Source organism: Lampetra planeri, chromosome 23 (genome assembly GCF_965212315.1).
Source record: "Lampetra planeri chromosome 23, kcLamPlan1.2.h2, whole genome shotgun sequence".
Classification (NCBI taxonomy): Eukaryota; Metazoa; Chordata; class Hyperoartia; order Petromyzontiformes; family Petromyzontidae; genus Lampetra; species Lampetra planeri.
The window spans coordinates 6,459,841-6,483,411 of NC_136129.1; the positions used below are offsets into that span (position 1 = coordinate 6,459,841).

Here is a 23,571-nt window from a genome sequence, read left to right on the forward strand (position 1 = left end):
TAACAAAGACGTACAACCATTGATATATTGATCACGATACAAATTATACATCTATAAACTTTTTTTCCCAGGTAAAGTCGACTGAGATACATAGCACTTTTTTAGAAGCGACCTGGCCACAAATGATAGCTCAACGAAGTGGCTTCTGAAAATTTATAGCGGCCAAATACTCTAAAGTCTAAACGCATGTGGATTCTAAATGTGGAGAGGAAAAAACCGGAGGAAAATCCACACGACCACGGAGAGAGAGAGACTTACAAACTCTAAATATACAGCAGGCGTCAAAGTCGGGATCGAACCCACGACTGCCTGTATACCAGGCGAGGGAGTTAACATCTCACCACCGCGGTTATGCCTCCCTTCTCCGCTTTTCCTCCACTTAACCTGCCAGACAGATAGAAGCCTCCTCGCCGAAGCGCAGGTTTAAATTCACGGCACCGAGCGCCATTCGGTATCTGCCGTCACGTCATTTATCGAAGTGGATGAACGTCTTGCTGACAGCGGCGCATCCTAATAAAGCAATTAAAGAACGACAGAGATGCACGCACGTGCATGAGCGCGCACGTGCATGCGCTGCTCCCACATTTCGCTGTATAAGCCATCTCCTGGTTTGCCACGAGATGGGGGTACATCTAAACGTGGGACTCCACCTGCAAGCGAGGTGGCGCGGTGTCTGGGAGGACGATGTGGGCCGGGATAAGCGGCGGTGCGGGATGGAGTTGGGGCGGGAGAGATGGTGGGGGGATGGAATGGAGGGGTCCATCACAGTCAGAGCCGGCCCAGCCACTAAGCGACCCTTGCAATTGCAAAGGGCCCCGTGGCCAGCAGAGGGCCCCCTAGAGTCACTGCTAGCTAGTGGGTGAAAAAAATCATACATCAAAGGGGCCTCCAACCAAATTTTGCTTAGGGCCCCCAAAGGTCTAGGGCCGGTTCTGATCACAGTCAAAAGGTCGCGTGTGGTGGAGTAAATTGAGGGTACTGCCACTTCTTCGAAGACGTCTGGCCAGCGGTGAGGAGGAGTAGGCCAAATACACTCATGAAGAGGCTCGTCTGTCATCGGTGGTGTGAGCAAGCATCTCCGATTGGCACGGTTGGCTACGTACGGTGCGAAAGAAGTTCAACACACGTACTGTACATACAAGCATTATCAGAGTGTTTGCACCTTGGCCTGACAGGACTGGGCATGTCAATGATTCCCAGGTGTGTGTGGGGCACAGCTGTTTGGCTTTCATAACACGTGGAGAGATTGACAATGAGATAAAGGCAATACATTTGGCACGGAGTGTAATTTAATCTGTACTATTCGCCATAGAACAACCGGCAACCTGCCATGTGGATGAGCAGACTATGTTCCATGTGTCCTTTTTCATTACCCTGGTTTAATAAAGGATGCAACAACGTTACGGAGTAAGAGTCAAGGCCGTAGCCATGGAGTCAACATTGGGGGGGACCAAATCTTCCAGAGTGTCTGGGGGGGTCCCAGCCCAGAAAAATATCTACATTTGAAAACTAATTTCCTGCCTAAAATATAAAAAATTTCCCTAACACATGGGATGGACTTTTTCTTTATTTTTTACAATAATGTCTAATGGTGTATTGTATTACATTGCTTTGTTTTTACTTTTTTACCATTTCTTGCTTCATTGTATGTAATGGCAGAGATTAGGGATTAATAAAGTACAACCATAACCACAATCATATAAAAAATCTATGCATTGACTTATATGAAGACAAGTCCAGATATTGTGGCCAAGGTTTAGCAAATTGTTTTTTTATTTACATAGCATAGCAATTATTATTACTTTTTAATATTTTTATAGCAATAGATTGGGGGGATATTTTGAGCATATTTGAATATTGGGGGGGGGGATGTGTCCCCCCAATATTTATTATAACTAGATTTACTACCCGGCTTCGCCCAGGACTTGGATTCACCACGCCCGGCCGCCTTTGTCTCCCCAGTGGCGATGTTCACACACCACACCAGTTGAGGCTGAATCGACCTAGGGGAGGCCCAGGACCGGTTCTAATGAGTGAAGAACAACAACAGATTTGTACTTCTAGATTTGAAGCTTTCGTGACTGCAAGGATTCATATTATTAGGTTTTTTCGGTAAAGTCACGTAGGTAAAAATTTTAAATTAATAAAAGTTAAATAAAATAAAAAAATCACGATGTTTCGGAGGCAACACAAGCTTCCGTCTTCAGGTGGTATTTTACTTTTATTAATTTTAATTTTTTACCTACGTGACTTTACCGAAAAAACCTAAGAACAGATGTGTAATCCATCGCTGCACTTCGACCTTCAAGCTCAGCGGGCACGGGGTGGGGGCTGGTGGCGGTCGCCGAATGCCACGGACGAGGCAACGTCGCCCCCTGGCGCTCGGTCCGCGTGGAACGCGCGCGTCGCCCCAATGACGAGAGGGCATTTGTTGAGTTGACATTGGACAGCAAGCAGCATCACCACCACCATCATCATCAGCGCGCTCACTCGCAGCTTCACATCGCCGGACCAAACACAATCACCACCGCCGCCGCCGCCTCGATGACGCCCAGCAAACGACAACACGAGCTACTCCAACAACAACAACAACCACAGCAGCGGCTGCAACAACAACGACAACCACAGCAAGGTGCCATGATGTCCAGGTCACTGCCGACGGCCACTCTGTGCGCACTGCTGCTGCTGCTCTGCCTGACGACAGCAGCAGCAGGAGCGGCCAAGATGACAGCCAGCGAGAAGCGAGAGACCGGCGGCGGCGGAGACTGGCGACATCCCATTGGACCGGAAGATCAACAACAACAACATCATCATCACAATCATCACTATCAGCAGCAGCGGAACAGAGGGCCGGCTGAATTGCTTCCAGCTCGACACATCAGCAGCAGCAATAACAACAACAACGGCATCATCAGCAGCAGCAGCATCAACAACAACGGCATCATCAGCATCATCAGCAGCAGCAGCGGCATCAGCAGCAGCAGCAGCCGCTGTGACAGGGACACGGATGTCTCCACGATGAGACGGCGAATAATCCGTCCGCAGGACTCGGTGGCTGCCGGGGCGCGCTTCGTGTCCGCGCCGCGGGGCGTGCGACGATGGGGAGGCTGCCTGGCCGCTTGCTGCTCGCACGCAGCCTGCTCGGTGGCTGTCCTACAAGGAGCTCCAGGAGATGATGATGATGATGGTGGTGGTGGTGATGATGGTGATGGTGGTGATGATGATGGACCGGAGCTGAACTGCTACCTCTTCGATTGCCCGCGGGGAGATGATGGACGCAATGTTTGCTCGTTTTCAGCACACCAGGGTTACACGAGTTTTGTGCTCAACGAGAATGGCAGAGGTGGTGGTGATGGTGGTGGTGGTGCTGATGGTGCTGATGATGGTGATGAGAAGGAAGAGGTGGATCAGGAAGATGGGGAGCAGACGCGGGGGAGACATGTGGACGACGGCACTGTCGGTGCGGTGCCCTTCACAATTGTTCTGTGTTACGATTTGTATTTATTTATAATGACCAGCGTGGTGAAGTATGGTTACAACAACAACAGAAATACTCCCACGTGGTTGAGGCCCTTCAACAAATTGTGGGATTGAGAATGGCCTTGAAATAATTGTTTTAATTACACCGTGTATGCTTTGTACGCTATCTAACACCACTGTTGTGTTTTCCAATTTGTATCGTATTCCTAAATGCGGTGTTCGTATGATGTACGCATGGCGGAATTCGACATTGCAGTGTTTGCTTAGCTGTGTGTGTAATGTGGTGTACTCGCACCTTGGGCAGTTTAAAGTAACGGTGTAGTTTGTTCGTCCGACGGTACAGGCTGGGACCTCCGCCGCAGCAACGTGGAATTTCCTCCCATTCAACGAGGTAGAGCCACGATTAAGGCGCAGCCCCTGCAATGTCTCTATAGGAGCCTCCAACTACAAACGCTCATTGCCGGGTTAAGCTATTGCGGGGCCTGGAGCACATGTTATGAAGAGGCCCTAAAATAAAATAAAAACATTAAAACACTAATTTTTAACTTGCATAGTAAAGTAATTGTATTTTTTTCGTTTGCTATACAGCCAGATAATACGACAAAACGCTAACCTTAAACACCCAGTCGTCCGTAAAAGTTGAAGGCGGTATAGTACTATAGTAATAGAGCAAGTGCAGAATCACCGAACCGGAATTGATAGCTTGAAAGCATTTGGCGCGTGGGGCCCTGCTACATGTGTAGCTGCTACATGTGTAGCTGCTACATGTGTAGCTGCTACATGTGTAGCTGCTACATGTGTAGCTGCTACATGTGTAGCTGCTACATGTGTAGCTGCTACGGGCCGCACACTTTCAAGGGCCCCCACGCGCTAAATGCTTTCAAGCTATCAATTCTGGTTCAGTGATTCTGCACTTGCTCTATTACTATAGTACTATAACGCTACTGGGATAACCCGGCACTGCAAACGATGGGGGGCAGCTCCAAGGCAGCCGTTGCCCCCGGGCTTGACGCAAGTTTGACACTGCCGACGAGAATACAACAACAACAACAAAAGAGAGAGACTTTTAAAGTTGCGGTCAAAGGCCCCTTCGTCATAGCTCGACTGTGACGTCAATGCACTTGGCGCAGTTGCGTTGGGGCGATAACGTCGTGGGCGGTGTCGTGATGACGTCATAGGAGCTGCGATGACGTCACAGGAGCTGCAATGACGCTCGTGATTTTTTTTCTTTCTAAAAGTATATATTTTTGTTTAAAGCATGGTCACGCAATTGACCCCCATGACCGACATGGCGCGGGGAGGCCTTCATCCAGCAGTGGATGGATCAAGGGCTTCTTGACATTTCGTTATTAACATGACCAGTTTTTGTTGTTGTGGATTTGCTGTGGGATGTATGTGATTGTGACCGGTGATTGTGCGACCCAATGGTGATCGTGATTGTGACAGGTGATTGTGTGCCCACGGGTGATCGGAGAGCGGTGGCGAAGCGGTTCGTGCGCTGCGCTACGAACCCGGCGACCCGAGGTCGATTCCCCCAGTGACGAATATCTGAACGGGTCCAGGGCCTAATCTAGGTCGACTCAGCCTCAAATAAGTACCTGTTGCGGTGTGTAAACATCGCCACTGGGGAAACAAAGGCGGTCGGGGGTGGTGCTGGCCACTCACTCCTGTGTGTACGGTGCAGGCATTCATAGGTGCTCGCTAACAGCACTTGCCCCAACAGTCTGTTAAGGCTACACGGGGGATATTTGTCTCTTTTTCTATGGGTGATTGCGTGTACTTTTGTGCCCATGAGTGATTGTGTGTGATATATAATGTCCCCTTATGTGATTGTGTCTGATTAGGTGTGCCATGAGTGATTTTGTGCCGCAGTGTGGGATTTCGTGTGATCGTGAGTCGAGTGATTGCGTGTCTGTGATTGTGTGGACCGTGTGTGATTGCGTGGCTGTGAGCGTGTGCGAATGTGTGCCAGCGTGTGCCCACTTGCATTCACGTGGAGGGTGGGTGTCCTATCCCCTGTGCCAGATAAAGACAAGCCACCGCAGGCCCAGGCGGGTGCTGACGTGATGCTTCGCGTGCCCGAGAGCGACGCCACCCTGAGCGGGCTGGGCAGCGTGGACGACCACGGCATCACGGCGTACCGCTGGAGGCTGCTCAGTGGAGATCCCTCCTTGCAGATGGCGGTCCGCACATGCCACCCACACGCAAACTACGGTCACCCTCGCAGCAGCGGCGGCGGCGGCAGTTTTTGGCTCGCCATCGAACAAAGACGGTCACTGCATCGTGCGCTTTCAGATGCGCTTCTGGAGCGCTCTTCCTTCCGATATTAGGAAGCCACTCATTTCTTTAAAAGTGTTTTTGGTATTTAGTTTGTTGTCCTTCCCCCGCACCTCCGATTAGCACGGTTGGCTACATATGGTGCGAAAGAAGTTCAACATATACACATATGCCGGCCAAATGACTGACATAATCAAAAGGCCCAAATTACCAAGCGGGTCAACTACAACACGCTTAAATATGTAATGGATAAGGGTTAAGTGTTGTAGAGTTTACCGGAACAAAAATATTAATATTCACAACCCCCAATGCTTTTTATCATGGATGTTGGCTATCAACAACAAGGCAACTCCTATGACTAATTGGGCATGGGACGCAAGCGTAGGATTGATCACCCTGTCGCTGGCCGCCTTTGGGGAGGGTGTATAGTGTGAAAGGCCGAAACACTCTAGGAACCAAAGGTACACTACTGACGATGCGCTCTCCAAATTTCACCAGGCTCACTGTTCATGAACTCTTGGAAGTGCTGGCACAAAGGATAGTAACATCTCATCCTGTGTTCTTGGAATCAATGTATGTATGTACGTTGAACTTCTTTCGTACACAGTCAACCACCCTGGACCATATGGGATACGTGCTTAAAGGAAAGGAGGCAGACTTTCAAAGAACATATGACCCATTCCTGAACAACTCACTTTACATTCAGAATCTTTATTTAGACTGGAGGAACCCGATGAGCTAATGAAGCTCTTTTTCTCAGATGTCAAATATGGGCAGGTGAGAAAGTTACTTAAACTGTCCTCATGTCTGAAACCCTCATGCCCTGTGTGACCAGGACACACACTGTAGAATATACCATGTGTCAGAAATGTGAATAAAAAAAAAATCTATCTCCGTATTGGCACCGTTGCAAGAACGTACAATAACGTCGCTGCCTTGTGCGTTACGATGGTTCGTGTTGTGCAGAGCTCGGAAGATGGACAGCTGAAGCTGTCTGGCCTCAGGGAGGGTGTGTACGTGATTCGTCTCACCGTCACGGACACGGCAAACCAGCAGGGATCGGACGAAGTTACCATCACCGTGCTCCCCTCGCCCGCCCACACGGACGTGCCTTCGCACGATCCGCCCGAGCCTGCGTTGCCTGCCAAAGCACCTACAGGTTCAGTAGAAGCCGGATAATTATCATGCCGTATATATGCACTGGGGTCGCCCAGAGAGGCCGGTGTCAGAGCAGGCAATTTGCTCCCCAGTCATACACAACCGGTCTGTTTTTTTTGTCGCTAACGAAGAAGGAGGCCCCACACAGCAGTCTGCGCAAGGCCTCCAGCCCCAGGCCTCCGGGAATCTCTGGGCTGGGCTACAGAGAGCCCCATTTCATTCTTTGCACCAGGGCCGGATGCCAACCATGCTATGCCATCGCCGTGTGTTGTTCGGTATGAAATGATGTCCGGCGTTTTGTTCCACGTGCTGGAGCTTCTTCAGGAGCTCAATTCAACGTAGCAAAACTTTGGACATCATGCCGAACAACACACTGCACAGCCCGAAAACACTTCAGATATAAGCACACACACGTGGCCTTGCTCCCAAGGAGTGTGTGCTTCTACTTAACAGTAATCGTCGGGTCGTATTGGCTATGGTATGGTATTGACAAGGTTGAAGGCACTGTCGCTTAATTGACTGCCTTGCCGATGTGTACAATGTGTGACATCATTGCGCTCATGGCAACTAAGTGCAGCTCAGTGCATTTGTTTCCCTCCCATATCAAAGGTTATGGGGCTCTCAGTGTTTACCAAAGCCACTGAATGGGGCCTTTGCAACCCGATGTGCGCCTTCACCTGGCAGTCAGGTCGTAGGTCGAATGCTGTACGTGTGCCCCCCCCCCTCCCTAGCAAAGATTATTGGACGTGACAAAAGGGCACTGTCATCTGCAGCTGGCCTAGTGTACACCAATGCAGAAAATACTGAACGTTTACAGCCCTTTGTCAGTTCAATAGTGGGTGGTCTCTCCACACCATGCCAGTCATGTTTGTTGTTTCTATGTATGTTGAGCTCTTTGTTGCACCGTACGTAGCCAATCGTGCGAATCGCCATACTAATGACCATACTTCACCACAATCGTCAGTGTGGGTTGGTGAAGGCAGGGGGGCCCGGGACCGGTTCAGATGTCACCTGCGACATTGACGTGAGCTGCGGCCGGCAATCGAACTCAAGATGGTCGGGTGCTAAACATTATCCCGACAGACGTATGTACCATTATTACTATTTTAAACCCACAGTAGTTGAAACCTTCAACCTGCACTGACGGATTTGGTGAAGTATGGTCAAGCAACCCCCATGACTGATACGGCATGCATGGGGAGGCTTCATCCAGCAGTGGGTTGACGGAGGGCTATAATTTAATCTTAATTTTGGAGCTTTCGCGACTGCGGGAATTATTCTTTGGTTCTTTCGGTTAAGTCACGTCTAAAGATAAAATAATAAATTAAAATAATGGCATATTACGACGTTTCGATTGCAACACAAGCAATCATCATCATGCCTGATGATTATCTTTATCATCATGCCTGATGATGATTGCTTGTGTTGCAATCGAAACGTCGTAATATGCCATTATTTTAATTTATTATTTTATCTTTAGACGTGACTTAACCGAAAGAACCAAAGAATAAGGCTATAATTTACATTGAACTATTTTAAGAAAATAGCGAAAATGTCCAGCATCTGTTTTCATACTCTTTGGTTTTGTCCTCAATTGTCCCCAGTGGCCCAAGATGTGCACAACATCTCGGAGAAGATGTATCAGCAGCCCTTCCAAGCACAGCAGCCTCTCTCCAGTAAGCCGAGCAGCATTCACTCAGCTGTTGTAAGCACATAGTAGCCAAACCGAGGTAACATAATTCACGTGGATGATGGCTGTTTGTTTATATTTTGTAGAGCGCCTCCACTCAAGCCACTGAAAAAACGGTGACAATACAATCATTTTTAGATGTATGTTTTTCCTCTCGAGACCGGGAGATCGATGATCGATGTTCGGTTGCCCGGTTGATGGCATTCGCCGTGATTTCTCACTTAGCAGAGTGGGCCACGTGAAGGCTGCCATCTTCCACTCAGAAATGTTTTGATGGCAGGGGCGTACCAGGATTGAGGATTGAACGACAGCAGTAGAGGGTAGGGGAGGGACGGGAAGGAGTGGAGGGGCTAGGGGAGGTAAGAGGAAGAGAATGGCCAATAGAGGTGCAGGAGGAAAATATGTCCAAAACAAAACCCAAGCTTAGAATGGAATTACACTCTAAATGTCCACACAGATGGGTTACAAAACCTGTTTGAATCTGTAACGCCATCTCATGAGCACCCCCTACCGTCGTGGGGGTGTGGGGGGTGCTAGAGGGGACTGAACCCCCCCTCCCCACTGCAGAAGGCTCAGCCCCCCCCGCCCCCCACCTACTTCTAACTTCCCTTAGACAAGTCTTTGAGGCCTTCCCTAGTCTACACAGGGGTAGAGAGCTCGAGCAGACTGCACGACTCAAGGAGATCATTTCCCATTAACGTTTCATTTAGAGTTCATGCCCACTTGAGTTTTTGTATCGCCCCCCCCCCAACTTTAAACAAGGGCACCACTGCAGGGTTGGCAGCAAATGTACGCGCTCCATCCCCAACCATTGCCTCCCAAGTGCTGGATTACAGACGTGTGCATGTGTGTGTATGTGCCACCATCCCGCCGGATCTAACACGGTCCTCATCGGAAGCGAGAGTTTTGTGACGCGAGAATCTGGTCACCTGGAACTGCAACGGGCGACAAAGAACTGCGCGTGGGTTTGTACTTCGTTCGGATTATCTCTGATGTGAGACATTCATAGATAATTATCGCTGGGTGGACAGGGCAGAGTTCTTTCGCTGAATTTGGATTGCAGCGCAGAGCGGTTTTGTCTTTTGTGGTGTAATTCACAGTGATCTATGTGTGTGTGTGTGTTGTGCGTATTGCAGTTCACACTAACCCCGGTGCCACGCAGAAGCAAGTGGATGCTGTTTATGTCGCACCAGAGTCTAGTAAGTTCAACTTTTGGAACACTCATTGCATACGGTTCAGTAGTGCTGACGAGTGAATCAGTGGGTGAAGTTCATGGGAGCTGTAACCGTTGTAATAACGATAGAAGAGTGATATGGAGGTGACTGACTGCTGGTGAGATAGTGACAGTAGTGAATCAATCGCTGATGAAGTTCATGGGAGCTGTAACCATGGTAATAGTGATAGGAGAGTAATGGTGACTCCCTGTGCGTGTGTGGCTTTGTGGGGAGCGGTGGCGCAGCGGTTAGCACGCTGCGCTACGAACCTGGCGAGCCGAGTTCGATTCCCACTCGCGGCCAACACCAGTGACGATCATCTGAGTCGGGAGGCAAAGGTGGCCGGGCGTGGCGCTGGCCACCCACCCCCTCGTCTGCCATGGCCAGCCTTCATAGGTGCTGCTCGCTAACAGCACTTGCCCCAGCAGTCTATGTGAAGGCTATACGGGGGATCTTTGTCTTTGTGTGAGCAGGTGCGGTGCTGCCACTGGCGCTGGGCCTCGCCGTGACGGTGCTGCTTCTCGTGATGCTGGGCGGCCGATTCTTCGTCGCTCGGAAGCGGCTCAAGAAAGGACGACCGCTCGTGTCCGAAGAGTCGGACTATCTCATCAACGGCATGTACCTCTGACGGCGCGCGCACGTCTCTCGCATCGCCCGCCCTCCTCACACGTCAACTAGTTTTTTCCGCTTTTGTGTTTTGTGTCAGGGTTTTCGTTGTTGTTTTTTTTCGTTGTAACAGTTTCTGTTTTGAATCACTTAAATTGTACGCGTTTAATTGCGACCTCCCGCTGCATCGTGTGTGAGCCGCGGTCTAGCATGCCTAAAGCACCAGGCAACTGGGTCAGTAATTCCCACCGGTTTGATCCGTAATCCCCAACAGCATAGCTACAATAGCAGAATTGTTATTTCCTTAACCAGGCTATAGCGCTTTTAACTCAAAGCGTGTGCGCCCGTCAGCAAATTATGGGTGAGAGATAGCACGTTGGATCGGCGAACGATATTAGTTGGGAAACTCGCAACACATTGCATAGAATCGCCGGAGAATCGATGAATGCAGATTCGTATATACATATTGCGTGCCGTGGTGTCCACGTGACCCCCAGAAAGCCACCGGAGGCCGCTGCAGTCACCACATTGTTCAGAGAGGAGAACCGATTGTAGAGTCGAAATGCGTTCCCCGGATCGTCACAATTTCATCGGATTACCGGCAGGGTCAATCGTTACATCCCTAGGTCAAGTCCGCCCAGAGTGGCGGTGGGGGGGGGGTCCATGCGGCATTTTGCCCTCGGCCTCTCGCCCTGGGCCTCTGTGGCTTCCTCTGGGTGACCGTGTCCCGAGCGTATCTTTGAGCAGCTCTCGTTTATACCCCCACTGCTTTGACAGCACCGCACTTGGTAGTCCGCACAGGTTTTTAGCGTGAAGCAGGTCTATCGCTGGGAGGATTTCACCACCTCACCGTGCCGCGAATTCCTGGCCATGTCTAGGAACGTGTGTATCCGAATAAACGAGCACTGAATTGCGTCCCTCATGTGGAAAATAACGGTTATAAGTGTGCAAAAGAACTTATCAATTTAATTGAAAACAATACTTTAAAACAAAGCCAAAAAACCTTGAAAGTCCTGGGATTCTGAGTGGACGATTTTGTAACTGGTGGGCTCGGTCGGACCTGGCAGCAAAGGTACCTGGTGGCAGTGTTTTTTCATGCATCGTTTGTGAACGTGAACAACGGTGTCCGTGATTGCGTTGCCACCAGCAGCCTTGTATGCTCCCGGCGATGTATTTATCACAAGGTACGCTCCCTCTCGTCGCCTGGCTTCTCCAAGTTTCCGTAACATTGCTCGATTCCAGACAGAGGTAGATTCATCCCTGCCGTGTCATCATTAGTGATCTTCGTTGCAGGCTGCTTTGCATGATAAGCCTGTGATCAAACATGATTCTTTCTATTCGACTGGGTGATATATAAAAAACATACATATATATTCAGCTCTCGAAGGTATTTAGTCTACTCTTCCACAGTGGCCAGATGTCTTGGAGGCGGTGTGAGTACCCACACTTTACCCCACCACACACCACCTGTCAATTAACTAACAGTCTGGCTGGACACCACGGCCGCGACTGGGGAAAATATAAAAGTAATTTTTATTTCGCTTCGTGGCACTGGTACCTGGGCATTCATTCTCACGTGACCTCATTTCTTGAGCTTACCAGGGATGTAACAGCGCAGAGATTAGACTATCTTGTTTATAACGAGTTCACGTGAACCCTGATGCTAACTTGAGGCCTGCTACATTCAATGGAGCGGGGATAAAAAAAAAAGATTCGACTCTTGAATCAAAGTGTGACCTCAAATCGCAACAATTCGCCACCTTGACAGAGGGTAGGAGGAATCCTTATGAACGATCCTGGCCCTGGAACGTGTGGTGCTGTGGCTCCTTCTATGTCATCAGTGTCGACGGGGGCCCAGTTGCTGTGAATGCCAAAGCTTGAAAGGACAGGTCTCCTGATCCGCGGAGGTATTCGCGGTTGTGCTCTACAGCTCTCCGTTGTGTCTTCGGGTTGTACCGCGCGTTTTGCGCGGCACGATGTCCGACTCTCAGCACGTGGAGCGAAATGTAACGTCGCACATCGCGCCGAACAGCACGAGGTACGACAGCTGTGCAGACTCGAGAAACTGCCGTCGGTAAAGTTGCTCAGTGGCTCTGTGCAGCTTCAGGGCTGAGTGGGACGACACGCATTTCTAAAAGTGTGTTTTAATGGAGTGGAAAATCTCCTTTTCTCCTCTATTCACACCAGAACCAAAGCTTGCGAACTGAACTCCGTGTTTGATAAAGCTGCTGCGTTAATGCACTTAAAAAGTTGGGGTAAAGACGATATGTGTTTTTATACGTATAATTTATAATGTAAATCGCAAGCATATCAATGCATTACAATTTCTAAGAATGCATTTCCTAACGTCGATCTACAGTTGGGTAAATTGTTCGACCACAAAATGTTGGCAACTTGTATCGAGAATGGCAAGACGGAAAAGCAACGGTTTTGAAATGAGTTGTTGTAGAACGCTAAGTTACTTCAATCAATCCAAGGAGGCAGCGATAGTCGCTGTGTGGATCGCAGCGACACCGCCAGGATGTTGCATGGATGGCGCGTCCGTCAGTGATGCGTTGTTTGATCGTTTTGACTTCACCGCAGTCGCAGTTCGGCGATTCTTTCAACGTCCGTTTGTGGAAGGTGTACGTGCGTCGCCCAGTTGTATGTACGCCTGTTGAAATTCTTTCGCACCGTACGTAGCCAACCGTGCTAATCAGAGGTGCGGGAGAAGGACAACAAACTAAACAGAATAAGCAGTTCTAAAGAAATTCGTTTTCAAACGAGATGATTTAAAAGTGCATAGCTCCCAGTGGCTTCCTAATATCGGAAGGAAGAGCGTTCCAGACGGCCACAGAAGCGCATCCGAACGCGTGCGATGTGGCGACCAGTCTTTGTTCCATGGCTTATCCAAAAAAGCTGCTGCTGCTGCTGCTGCTGCTGTGGCGAGGGCGAGAATGAAGCTGCGTTCGAGCGTTGTTCAGCGCGGTCCACAAGTTAAATTTCGATTTAAAGCTTTCGTGACTGCAGGGATTCATCTTCTTGGTTTTTTCGATAGAGTCACGTGACCATACCGAAAGAACCAAGAACATGGGTCCACAAGTTGCCGCGAGACACAAGAGAGAGACGGTACTGGGCGCAGTCGGCTCCTCGATGAGGCTTTTTTCGTTTTGCCACGTCGCCGAGTGTCGAGGTGTACTCTTTGGTTTTTTCGGTAAAGTCACGTAGGTAAAAAATTAAAATAAATTAAGTCACGACGTTTCGGGCGCAACACAAGTGTCCTTCTTCAGGTGAGGACAACTTAGCGAAAGCACACCGCTTAAGTGTTAAGCGGTGTGCTTTCGCTTGTGTTGCGCCCGAAACGTCGTGATTTAATTTATTTTAATTTTTTTGCCTACGTGACTTTACCGAAAAAACCAAAGAGTATGAATCCTTGCAGTCACGAAAACTTCAAATCTAGAATGTCGAGGTGTAGACAACGCCGACGCCGCAACATACGATGCAAACTCTACTCAACTCAGTCGGGGGAGGGGAGGGGGGGGGGGGAGATCCTCAGATATTTTTTCCCGAATAATTTTAGATGTTTCGCGTGCTTTTGGTTTGCAGTATCATAATCATCATTATCAGGCTATAGCGGTTTAACTCAAAGTGTTCGTCGTTAAACCCAGTGCTCCTCGTTGCGTCCGCACGACGGGCAATTCAATTGCAAACGTCATGCGTTAATTTAAAAGACATTAGGGACGGTATATGATAGGTTGCAGCGGGTTACAGAAGAGAGTGAAATATACGCTCATGTTTTTTTTTTAATAACAAGGTGAATATTTGTTGGAGAGTACAGCCTCAATGTGAGTGTTTAAGGTATTTTGTTGATAACACTGTTACATGACATCTTCGCTCAATTCTGTTCATCAAAGGGGGAAGTGACACATGCATATTCTGCCATCAGTTCGTCGACATACTTCATTCATAATCGACGTGTGAATTAATGTCCGGGCTGGGTTTTTTCATTTAACCTGTATTGGCCTTGAAATCGAGACATATGCACGAAGCGATATAAGGTAACATGCACGCGCACTGCCTACAGCTGAAAGTGTAGATATACTGAAGTGCAGTTGATGATTTACCAATTAAAATGCCCGTATACAATGATGAATGTCATAAAGCAAAGAACATTTCAATTTGCGTCAACGTGTCTTCAAAACTTACGTGTTATAACAAATTTGCTATTTATTGCGTGTGTAATGTCTTATTTAATATTTATTAATACCCAAATAATAATTTTAAAAAAAGCGCGCACAAATGGTACGTGTCCAATTCAGCCTGTATAGTTGCATACTTCCATTAAAATGTATTTGGTGTATTGTGTCCCTCGTCATTTAACACAAAACATTCTATTAACTCGCACGTTTGATTTTTCTGCTGCTCGTTGGCACACATGCCATTGCATGACAACAGATATGGACTGTTCACAGAAGAGTTGGAAGACAGAAGGTCGAGATACGATTGTATTCTCACATGCGAGATAGGAGGTGTATCGAAATGATTCTAAATATATTTAGAGAAGATGGCAGAGGTGCAATGAATTCGAAGAGATGTACAGAAGTACAAGCAAGTGGACCTCGGAATCTTTACTTATCCTGGATAAATCCGATGAGCTATTGAAGTATATTCTTAGGTTTTTTCGGTAAAGTCACGTAGGTAAAAAATTTAAATTAATAAAAGTAAAATAAATAAAATAAAAATCACGACGTTTCGATAGCTGTATCTTACTTGATACAGCTATCGTGCTGTGATGGTTCCACCTGAAGATGGAAGCTTGTGTTGCCTCCGAAACGCCGTGATTTTTATTTTATTTTACTTTTATTAATTCTAATTTTTTACCTACGTGACTTTACCGAAAAAACCTAAGAATATGAATCCTTGCAGTCACGAAAGCTTCAAATCTAGAGCTATTGAAGCTCTTCTTCGCAGATGTCCAGCAGGGGCACGTGATCAGAAAGTTATCTGCAGCAGTACCGCACAGGACAGCGCTTATTGGCATAATTTTTAGCCAAGAACTCCACCCCCCACCCCCCAGAGATGACATTCCCCGTGATTAGCGGTCGGCATCCTGAGAATCTTTAGGGACTGGCCTGGTGACGTTATGTATTAACACCGTCTCGTATTCACCACAGTGCATTGCGGTTCTTGAAATATTGAGGGTTTTATTTAAAAACGAAATTAGAAAATAATTGCGCTTTTTGTTGTTATGGTTGCCGACTCCTGGCCATGACCCAAACCTCCATCGTGTCACATGACCACAAACGCTGCAGGGTAGTAAGATGGGCCATCTAAAAAAAACGATTTCAAATGCGCGGCTTCGGTTTTTAATTGGTTTCCCTCGAGGCCCGCGGCCTGCTCGTGACATTGCAATGCACGCAAGAGGGCAACGAACATTGTTAATATTTTATTACTGCAGCAGCACATTGTAAAAAACAACAACACGTAGACACGAAAACCAAATTGACCCTCGTGAAGTATGGTCAAACAACCCGCCCTCCCCCCATAACTGACAGCGGTAAAGGTTCAACGTTAAACGTAAGTGCTTGTATACCATTATAACAATTCCAAGTGTTTATGCTAACCAGCAATGGATGTCCCATCAACAAGCAGGCGATATATAACTCAACTGATACAAATACATATTTAACAGGTCCCTGCGGGGTGGGCTGGTAGGAACGAACAAATGAATGACTATAATAAAATGAAATGGCGGGGGTACGATACGAAGGGAGAGTTTGAGGCCTAGTTCTAGGCTTTAGGCCTAGCTGTAGGCTTTAGGCCGCTGTGAGTTAATTTTGAATTTAAATGTTTTAATTAAAAACTATCTCAGGGAATTATAAGGGAATGTTACACTTGTTTAGCCAGGAAAGCCTCACTGAGTCTAAAGGTTTTGTTAGGGTCCTGCCAAGTGTTTGCAGTAGGGGGCGATGTTGCTACACCTAATCGGACATCGGACGGACGGACGATATAATCTATTGTAGGCTGGTTCACTTCGTTCCTACCAGTAAAATGTTGAGCCCATAACAGTTGATTGGCAGGTCACATGCGGTGGGGGTACAATGTGGGTACTCCTCACGCCTTCCAACACGTCCAGCCAGCTTGGAAGGGTTTGGTAAAAAAAAAAATATCCTCTGGATGGGCTCCATGGAGTTGACTCGAGTGGAGGCCCTTCTGCCAGCAGTGGCACGAGAAAATAATTTGCAGGGCTGCTCCTTTGTCGTTTATAGCGTTGCAGATTGATACATCACAACGTGCAGAGCACGCATTTTTTTTTTTGCTGAGCCACCGCAGAAAAAAATGGTAATCATACACCCCTCACGATACACACATTATACAATGAAGCAATCACGCCATTGAACCCTGTGGCACATGCCGAGCTCATCAGCTTCACTGTCGGGCGAATCAGGCCGAGCACACAGCTGTATTGGTGGGTGGATAGTGTTGTTACTGCAAGCCCGATACAGCTTAACCAATTTTTCGATTTAAAGCTTTCGTGACTGCAGGGATTCATCTTCTTGGTTCTTTCGGTAAAGTCACGTAGAAGGGAAATAATAAAAAAAAATCACGACGTTTCGGCCACAACGCAAGCAGCCGTCTTCAGGTGGAGAACAGGTCTGTCGAGAAGGCAGAGTCTGGGGCGTGTCATCCAGTCTCTGCCTTCTCGACAGACCTGTTCTCTACCTGAAGACGGCTGCTTGCGTTGTGGCCGAAACGTCGTCAGAATTATTTTATGTTTTATTTGTATTATTTTATTATTTCCATTCTACGTGACTTTATCGAAAGAACCAAGAATATGAATCCCTGCAGTCACGAAAGCTTTAAATCAAAATGTAATTGAGAGTTGTTCATGAATCGGGTGATAACCCACAGCATCTCATTGTCCAGCTCTCCAATGTGTTTTCAGACTGTACCGCGCACATCATTCGGCACAATGTCTGACGTTTCACTCAACGTGCTTGGAGCAACTTTGCACGCGCTGGGAGCTTCATAGGATACGGGAGCAGAACGTCGGACATCATGCAAAGCAAACACGCATGCACAACCCAAAAACAAATTGGAGAGCTATGTAGGACAACAGTGAAGACCGACGCAACGTTTGTTGCGAGTAGGCAGATCTCTCGCTGACCATGTGTGGGGGAGATGGTCAACAGTGAATTGCAAAGTTCCAATGAAGCTAGCATGGGTTATGTTTAAATTTTATGGGTTATCAACCAATGTATCCCTCAATTATCCTTCCATGTCACCTCTGACATTAATTTTATTTAATGGATGATGAAAACTGCCATTTAGCATGCTGCTTTGAAATAACCCAACTCACTGGATCATGTATCGAACAATGTCTCAAAACTTGACTGCCTCTTGTGAAAAATGCAAAGGTATAATGATATTAATTTTCCTTTTGTGACGTCTACATTTAAGACTGTGTAATATTATTCAGTAATTTGCTACATGCAATGTAAATCTAGTATATTTTAGAAAACAGTACAACAATTGTGCATATTTTAGCATTTAATGTAAACAAAATCAATAACAGCAAGAGAAGTACCTAAATCAAAAATAATTTTCACATGTTAATGGGGTTAGATGGCATTAGTATCTACGTATTTTAAAGTATTATCTTTGTTTGTAAAAATATCTGAGTTTGGAAGTGCTATTTCACACACCATACGTATTATACTCGTGGTATAAACATTTCCTTTCCCGTGCTGAGATAAAACCCACAATGCGAGTGGCACATCAAACAGGTGAATTGGTGTCAGGACAACGTATGGAAAAGTCTGGCTGCTACTGTTGCAGTTATTTTTCAGTTAAGTATACCCAAAGCGAGATTATTAAAAAAAATTGTGCACTCTCTTGCCTACTTCAGCATTTTCTTGCTGTGGTTGTTCCACCTGATGAAGATTGCTTGTGTTGCGATCGAAACGTCGTGATTTGTTTTATTTAATTTCTACCTACGTGACTTTACCGAAAGAACCAAAGAGTATGGATTCCTGCAGTCATGCAAGCTTCAAATCAAGAATGTTCATCACATCACAGTCAAACGGATTCTTATTTCCCAGGGCTGGATTCAAAGTCAAAGTGCAGGAACCAAAGTTAATGTTTCGTATTTTTTCGTGCCATCATTGCCCATCAGGCTCAGACAATGCACTCACTGCACCTGAAACCCCCACTTAATCACAGGTGGCTGTGATTAAATGGCCAACAAACTAAGAATAGAACTACCTGATTAAAGTTTCAAGCGTGTAGTGTGTTTGTTTACCATCCATCCAGCCAAGGTTCTGGATATATAAATAAATAAACTTCTCCTGGCTCTGTTACTTCACCCACCTACAAAGCATTCTAGAAAACACAGCTACAATAACGATTTGCTCGAATGCATTCACACCAAGAATGAGTTTCGGGGCAGCGCTCAGTCGATTGGGACAGATCTCTCGTGGTGGTGTAAAGTGTGGGTCCTCCACACATCTTCCAAGCAGGCTGACCAGCGTGGAAGAGGAGACCAACTATACTCTTGAGAGCCCTTTTGAGCGGAGTCCATTCAACCAGCAGTGGTTTGAGCAATCAATTGCAATGAGATGTGTGTAGATTCTTTACTTGTATATCGCCGTTCTTAATCTACATCGTTACATCATCTAAGCCATCACTGTGTTAGTAATTATTAACGTCGTTAAACCCATGTTATCTTTACTGTGAAAGTTTTGGAGGTGTAAATACCTTGCCACGTTTGTGTCACCACAGCCAACAGCGACTGATGCCACCCACCCGCTCCACAAAGTTAAATCTCACCACGGTGATCTATTACAAAAGCCCGGCGTTCCGTTTATCAGTCAACTAAATTATGAGAGCCTTCCAGAAGGCCCGAATCAAAAGGTTATAGAAAGTGGACACCACCTCCCCCCGGATGTGAGGGTAAAAAGTTGATCAAAAAGGTTTCAAAAAATTTACCCCCCAAAAAATGTGTTTCACCCCCCCCCACCAAAAAAAACACATTTTGTAGGCCTCTATGCCTACACATCCTACATACAATAGAGTCGAGATTTATTTTGTCGGCATTTATGTCAATATGTGTCTGTCACCACCACCCCCCCCCACCACTGATGTTCAGACGTCTCAGTTTGACTGCTCGGTTTGGTTTGGTCAAGGCTGGTGGTAAACAGGCGAGTAAAATACCAACACAGACATTTGAAGTTTGTACAATTTCTCTTTGCATCTAATGATGAACGTTGAGGTACAACCCAGTAGTATCTGCACACATGGGGGGGGGTGGGAGAGGACATCAGTGGGGGCGACGGGCGAGGCGTGAAGAGCCGAGAAGCCTTTTGCAGGAGCTAGAATTCGATATTTGTGTTTTTATTTTGTCCACCCATAATCATATTTTACTGTCAAGGTTTGGGGTGTCACTCACCGACTGAACGTCTCATAACACGTTAAACCCGACTACGAAAGCAACGATTCGTGGCGCAATACCATAATAGAGCAAAACATCAGTTTGGACTACGCATTAATCACCAATGAGCTGCTATTGAAATTGGCACTTGGAAAGATCTTAGATGCGTTCGCGCACACTTGCAAGCAGAGCTTCTTCCAAAATCTCACCACAACACCCTCGTCACACGCAGCACTTGCCCCTTGTCAATTGACGACGGGCAAGTGCCGTTTGCTCAATGGTGGTGAAAGTTAAAATGTGTCTTCTAATTGCGGGGCGCGTCTGCGTTGGGCATCACCGCCAAACGTCAGCCCACCTCGGGACTTTCGCCGTCGTCTTCCGTGCCACCCCCCCCCCCCCCCCACATTTGAGACGTGGGGTCAACTTCTCGCCTCGGTCCGCGCTCGTCAAACGCCCGCAAAGTAACGCGTGGGCACGAAGGGCATCTTGCTGACGACGACGTCCACCAGCTTCTTGCGGACCTCCACTCGCAGCCGCGTCCCTGGCTTGGCGAGTCCGCTCGGCACGTACCCCATGGCGATGTTCTTCTTGAGACACGGCGACGGACACCCGCTGGTCACCTCCCCGATCTTCTCGCCGTGCTCGTCGACAATGGGCGCGTGCTGGCGTGCGGGAGGCCCCGTCGAGATGAGACCGACCCTCTTCCTCGCCGGCTTCTGGGCGATCTGCTCGAGGATGACACCGGCGCCGGGGAAGTTCCCCTCGGCTCGCCTCCTCTTGCCGATGGTCCACAGCAAGGCGGCCTCCACGGGCGTCGTGCTCTCGTCGATGTCGTTGCCGTAGAGGCAGAGGCCGGCCTCCAGACGCAGACTGTCGCGGGGCCCCAGGGCGGCGAGTTTCACCTCTTCGCCGTTGCGCATCAGCAGCATCTCGGCGAGACGCACCGCGTGCTCGGGGGCCACGGAGATCTCCACGCCGTCCTCGCCCGTGTAGCCGCAGCGAGTGACCCGGCAGCCGGCCACGCCGAAGACGCTCATCTCGGCGCTGCGCATGAAGGCGAGCCCGCCGAGGTCACCCGACACGCCGGCTTGCAGGATCCTGGCCGTGGAGGGACCCTGCACGGCCAACAGAGCGGCGTCCAGGACCTCGAGGTCGACGTCGCGACCCGCGTTCTTGAATTCGCGCAGGCGCTCCTGCATGCGCGCCAGGTCCTTGTCGGCGCAGCCGGCGTTTGACACCACGTGGAGGTGTCCCGTGGAGGTCTTGGTGACGATGAGGTCGTCGACGATGCCACCGGCTTCGTTGGTGAACAGCGACAGGGTGCCCGTGTCGTCCTTCAGGCCGGCCACGTCGGCCACGGTGAGGCTCTCCATGAATGCCACGGCGTCTCTGCCCAGCACCTTGCACTGCATCATGTGCGAAACGTCGAAGACGGAGCAGCGTTCGCGCGTGTGCAAGTGCGACGAGATGAGGCTCTCCTTGTACTGCACGGGCATGCTCCAGCCGGCGAACCCGACCATCTTGCCGCCGTGCTCCCTGTGGAAGTCGTGCAGAGGCGTGCGCTTGAGGGGGGCCGCGGCCGTCTGGGGGCCCGTCGAGGCACGCCGAGTCGGGGCCGTCCAGCGCAGCAACCCGCGGGCACCACGGGAAGACACCCACGGCCACTTGGCGCTCACGAGTTGCGCGGTCATCGTTGGCGGCTCGCTCTCTCTCTCGTCTTCTCGTTGTTGCTGCTGTTGTTGCTGCTTCTGTTGTTGCTGTTGCTGCTGCTGTTGTTGCTGTTGTTGCTGTTTGCGCGTTCGCTTCTCACCCAGAGATTTTCTCCTGCGGGCTGAACGATCGTGAACGCGGGTGCGAATGTTTGCGTGCGCTGTATCGTTGAACTTCTTTCGCGCCGTACGTTGCCGAGCGTGATAATCGGAGGTGTGGGCGGGGAAGGGGGGGGGGGACAAGCTAAACGCAATGAGCAGTTCTTAATAAATAAATAAAAGCGTTTTCAATCGAGAAAGTTGTGATGCCGAGTCCTATTTGTGGTGGACAGTGTTGAGTTTGCTGCAAGTGTCAATCACCGCGGCACGACGAGTTACTTTTACGCAGAAGAGCTGTACGACAAAGTCTGCAAAACTCTCTTTCTTTCCTGTCGTCCACGTAACAACTTGCTGCTGCCAGCACGGCGGAGGGCCCAGCTGAGCAAGGAGTGTGAGAGGAGGATGACGATGATGAGGAGGAGGAAACCTCGGAATACCCCGGCAGGCAACACCCCCCCATCACGGCCAATCGCAGCCTCACCCGCCCCCTTAAGGAGGAGGCATCTCGCACCATCGCATCATCATCATCGTCACCATCCAAGGGTGTCTGTGGGACCTTTTTTGCCAGTGATCAAAATTATGAGGGGAAAAATAAGAATGGGCTTTGTTTGGTCCTTATATTCTTGTTTTTTTCGGTAAAGTCACGTAGAAGGGAAATAATAAAATTATGAAAATAAAATAAAATTCTAACGACATTTCGGCCACAACGCAAGCTGCTTGTGGCCGAAACGTCGTTAGAATAAAATAATGTTTGATTTTTTATTATTTTATTATTTCCCTTATACGTGACTTTACCTGCAGTCACGAAAGCTTTAAATCGAAATTTAGTCCTTATGTTGCCTGAAAAGGGTTAAGCCTATTTGTTTCATATCGATGGGACCTTTTTGCCAGTATGAAAACGATGGGGGAAAAAAAATAATACCATTTACCATTTTCATTGCCAGAAATGGTAAAGCCTATTCTTATTTTTTCATCATTTTGATTCTGGCAAAAATGTCCCATAGATAACAATACCCAACGACCCACACGGAATGGGGGAAGAGGCCCCCATCCCAGCAGTGGATGAACAAATGCCCTGCGCGTGTAGACACGAATGAGAAAGTAACGACTGCCTTGTATGCATTTCCTATGCAATCTCAGAAATTCATCATCCCGCGTCTAATTGGATTGCCAGTGAGAGTAACACTACACTTTGTTCGTTGCATATTAATCATTGATTTGTTTGTGTACCATAGCCTTGGCAGATTGTCGGCAATATTGGTCTCGCTTACAAAGGGGATGTGTTGTCCCAGAGGGTCCTGTACTGGTTATAAAGAATCTAATTGAAACATGTATTTATTTACGACGCAGTAACATGGTGAAAAGTCTATATCGCAAAGGTGACCTGTTGCATGCAAACGATAAGCACGCCGTATAGAAGCACATTCAACAACACCGTGGACTTAAACAGAAAACCCCTCCGATTACACGGTATATGTTTTCAGTATGTTTTCCTTTTAAGGCCACAATATACGCTGCCAAGCTTGGTGGTGTTCATTCAGACGCTGTCTTTCCGACAGACCTGTTCTTCACCTGAGGACGGCTGCTTGCGCTGTGGCCGAAACGTCGTGAGAATTGTATTTTATTGTTTTATTTTAATTCTTTTATTATTTCCCTTCTACGTGACTTTACCGAAAGAACCAAGAAGAATAGGCCACAGTGATGTTTAGGATTTTTTATTCGTTTGATTTGTTATGCTTAGGCTTGCGCACCACTGCCAACGAAGCTGCATCGCGGGATATTTCGTTTCGACCCAGGGTGGCAACTGCGCGCGTGTCCTCCTTAATTGTGGAGGCTGTCAGAAGCGAGTGCCTTGGGCTCTCGCTTCGGCTCTAGGGGCCGCGTCCAACATGTAGCCGAGCGTCTGAACAATGACACACGCATTTATTC

The 23,571-nt window shown here is 48.2% G+C and overlaps 2 protein-coding genes across 2 annotated transcripts; one reads left to right on the forward strand and one right to left on the reverse strand.

Moving 5' to 3' along the window:
* Nucleotides 1-620: 620 nt before the first annotated feature.
* LRP11 (LDL receptor related protein 11) lies at nucleotides 621-14,762 on the forward strand. The gene is made up of 7 exons (XM_078605328.1): nucleotides 621-736; nucleotides 2,310-3,460; nucleotides 5,506-5,663; nucleotides 6,724-6,916; nucleotides 8,520-8,591; nucleotides 9,742-9,804; nucleotides 10,293-14,762. The coding sequence occupies exons 1-7, from the start codon at nucleotides 621-623 to the stop codon at nucleotides 10,445-10,447; spliced, it is 1,908 nt and encodes a 635-aa protein (XP_078461454.1). The 3' UTR covers nucleotides 10,448-14,762.
* Nucleotides 14,763-17,942: 3,180 nt separating this feature from the next.
* Nucleotides 17,943-22,245, reverse strand: AMT (aminomethyltransferase). The gene has a single exon (XM_078604949.1). The coding sequence runs from the start codon at nucleotides 21,523-21,525 to the stop codon at nucleotides 20,281-20,283; it is 1,245 nt and encodes a 414-aa protein (XP_078461075.1). The 5' UTR covers nucleotides 21,526-22,245; the 3' UTR covers nucleotides 17,943-20,280.
* Nucleotides 22,246-23,571: the final 1,326 nt, after the last annotated feature.

Excerpts from the sequence above, each read along its gene's own strand:
- LRP11 (XM_078605328.1), top strand. The coding sequence starts at position 621 with ATGGGGGTACATCTAAACGTGGGACTCCACCTGCAAGCGAGGTGGCGC. Across the intron at positions 3,461-5,505 it reads TGTGGACGACGGCACTGTCG|ATAAAGACAAGCCACCGCAG; the intron begins GTGCGGTGCCCT and ends CCCCTGTGCCAG. Across the intron at positions 6,917-8,519 it reads GCCTGCCAAAGCACCTACAG|TGGCCCAAGATGTGCACAAC; the intron begins GTTCAGTAGAAG and ends AATTGTCCCCAG.
- AMT (XM_078604949.1), bottom strand. The coding sequence starts at position 21,525 with ATGACCGCGCAACTCGTGAGCGCCAAGTGGCCGTGGGTGTCTTCCCGT.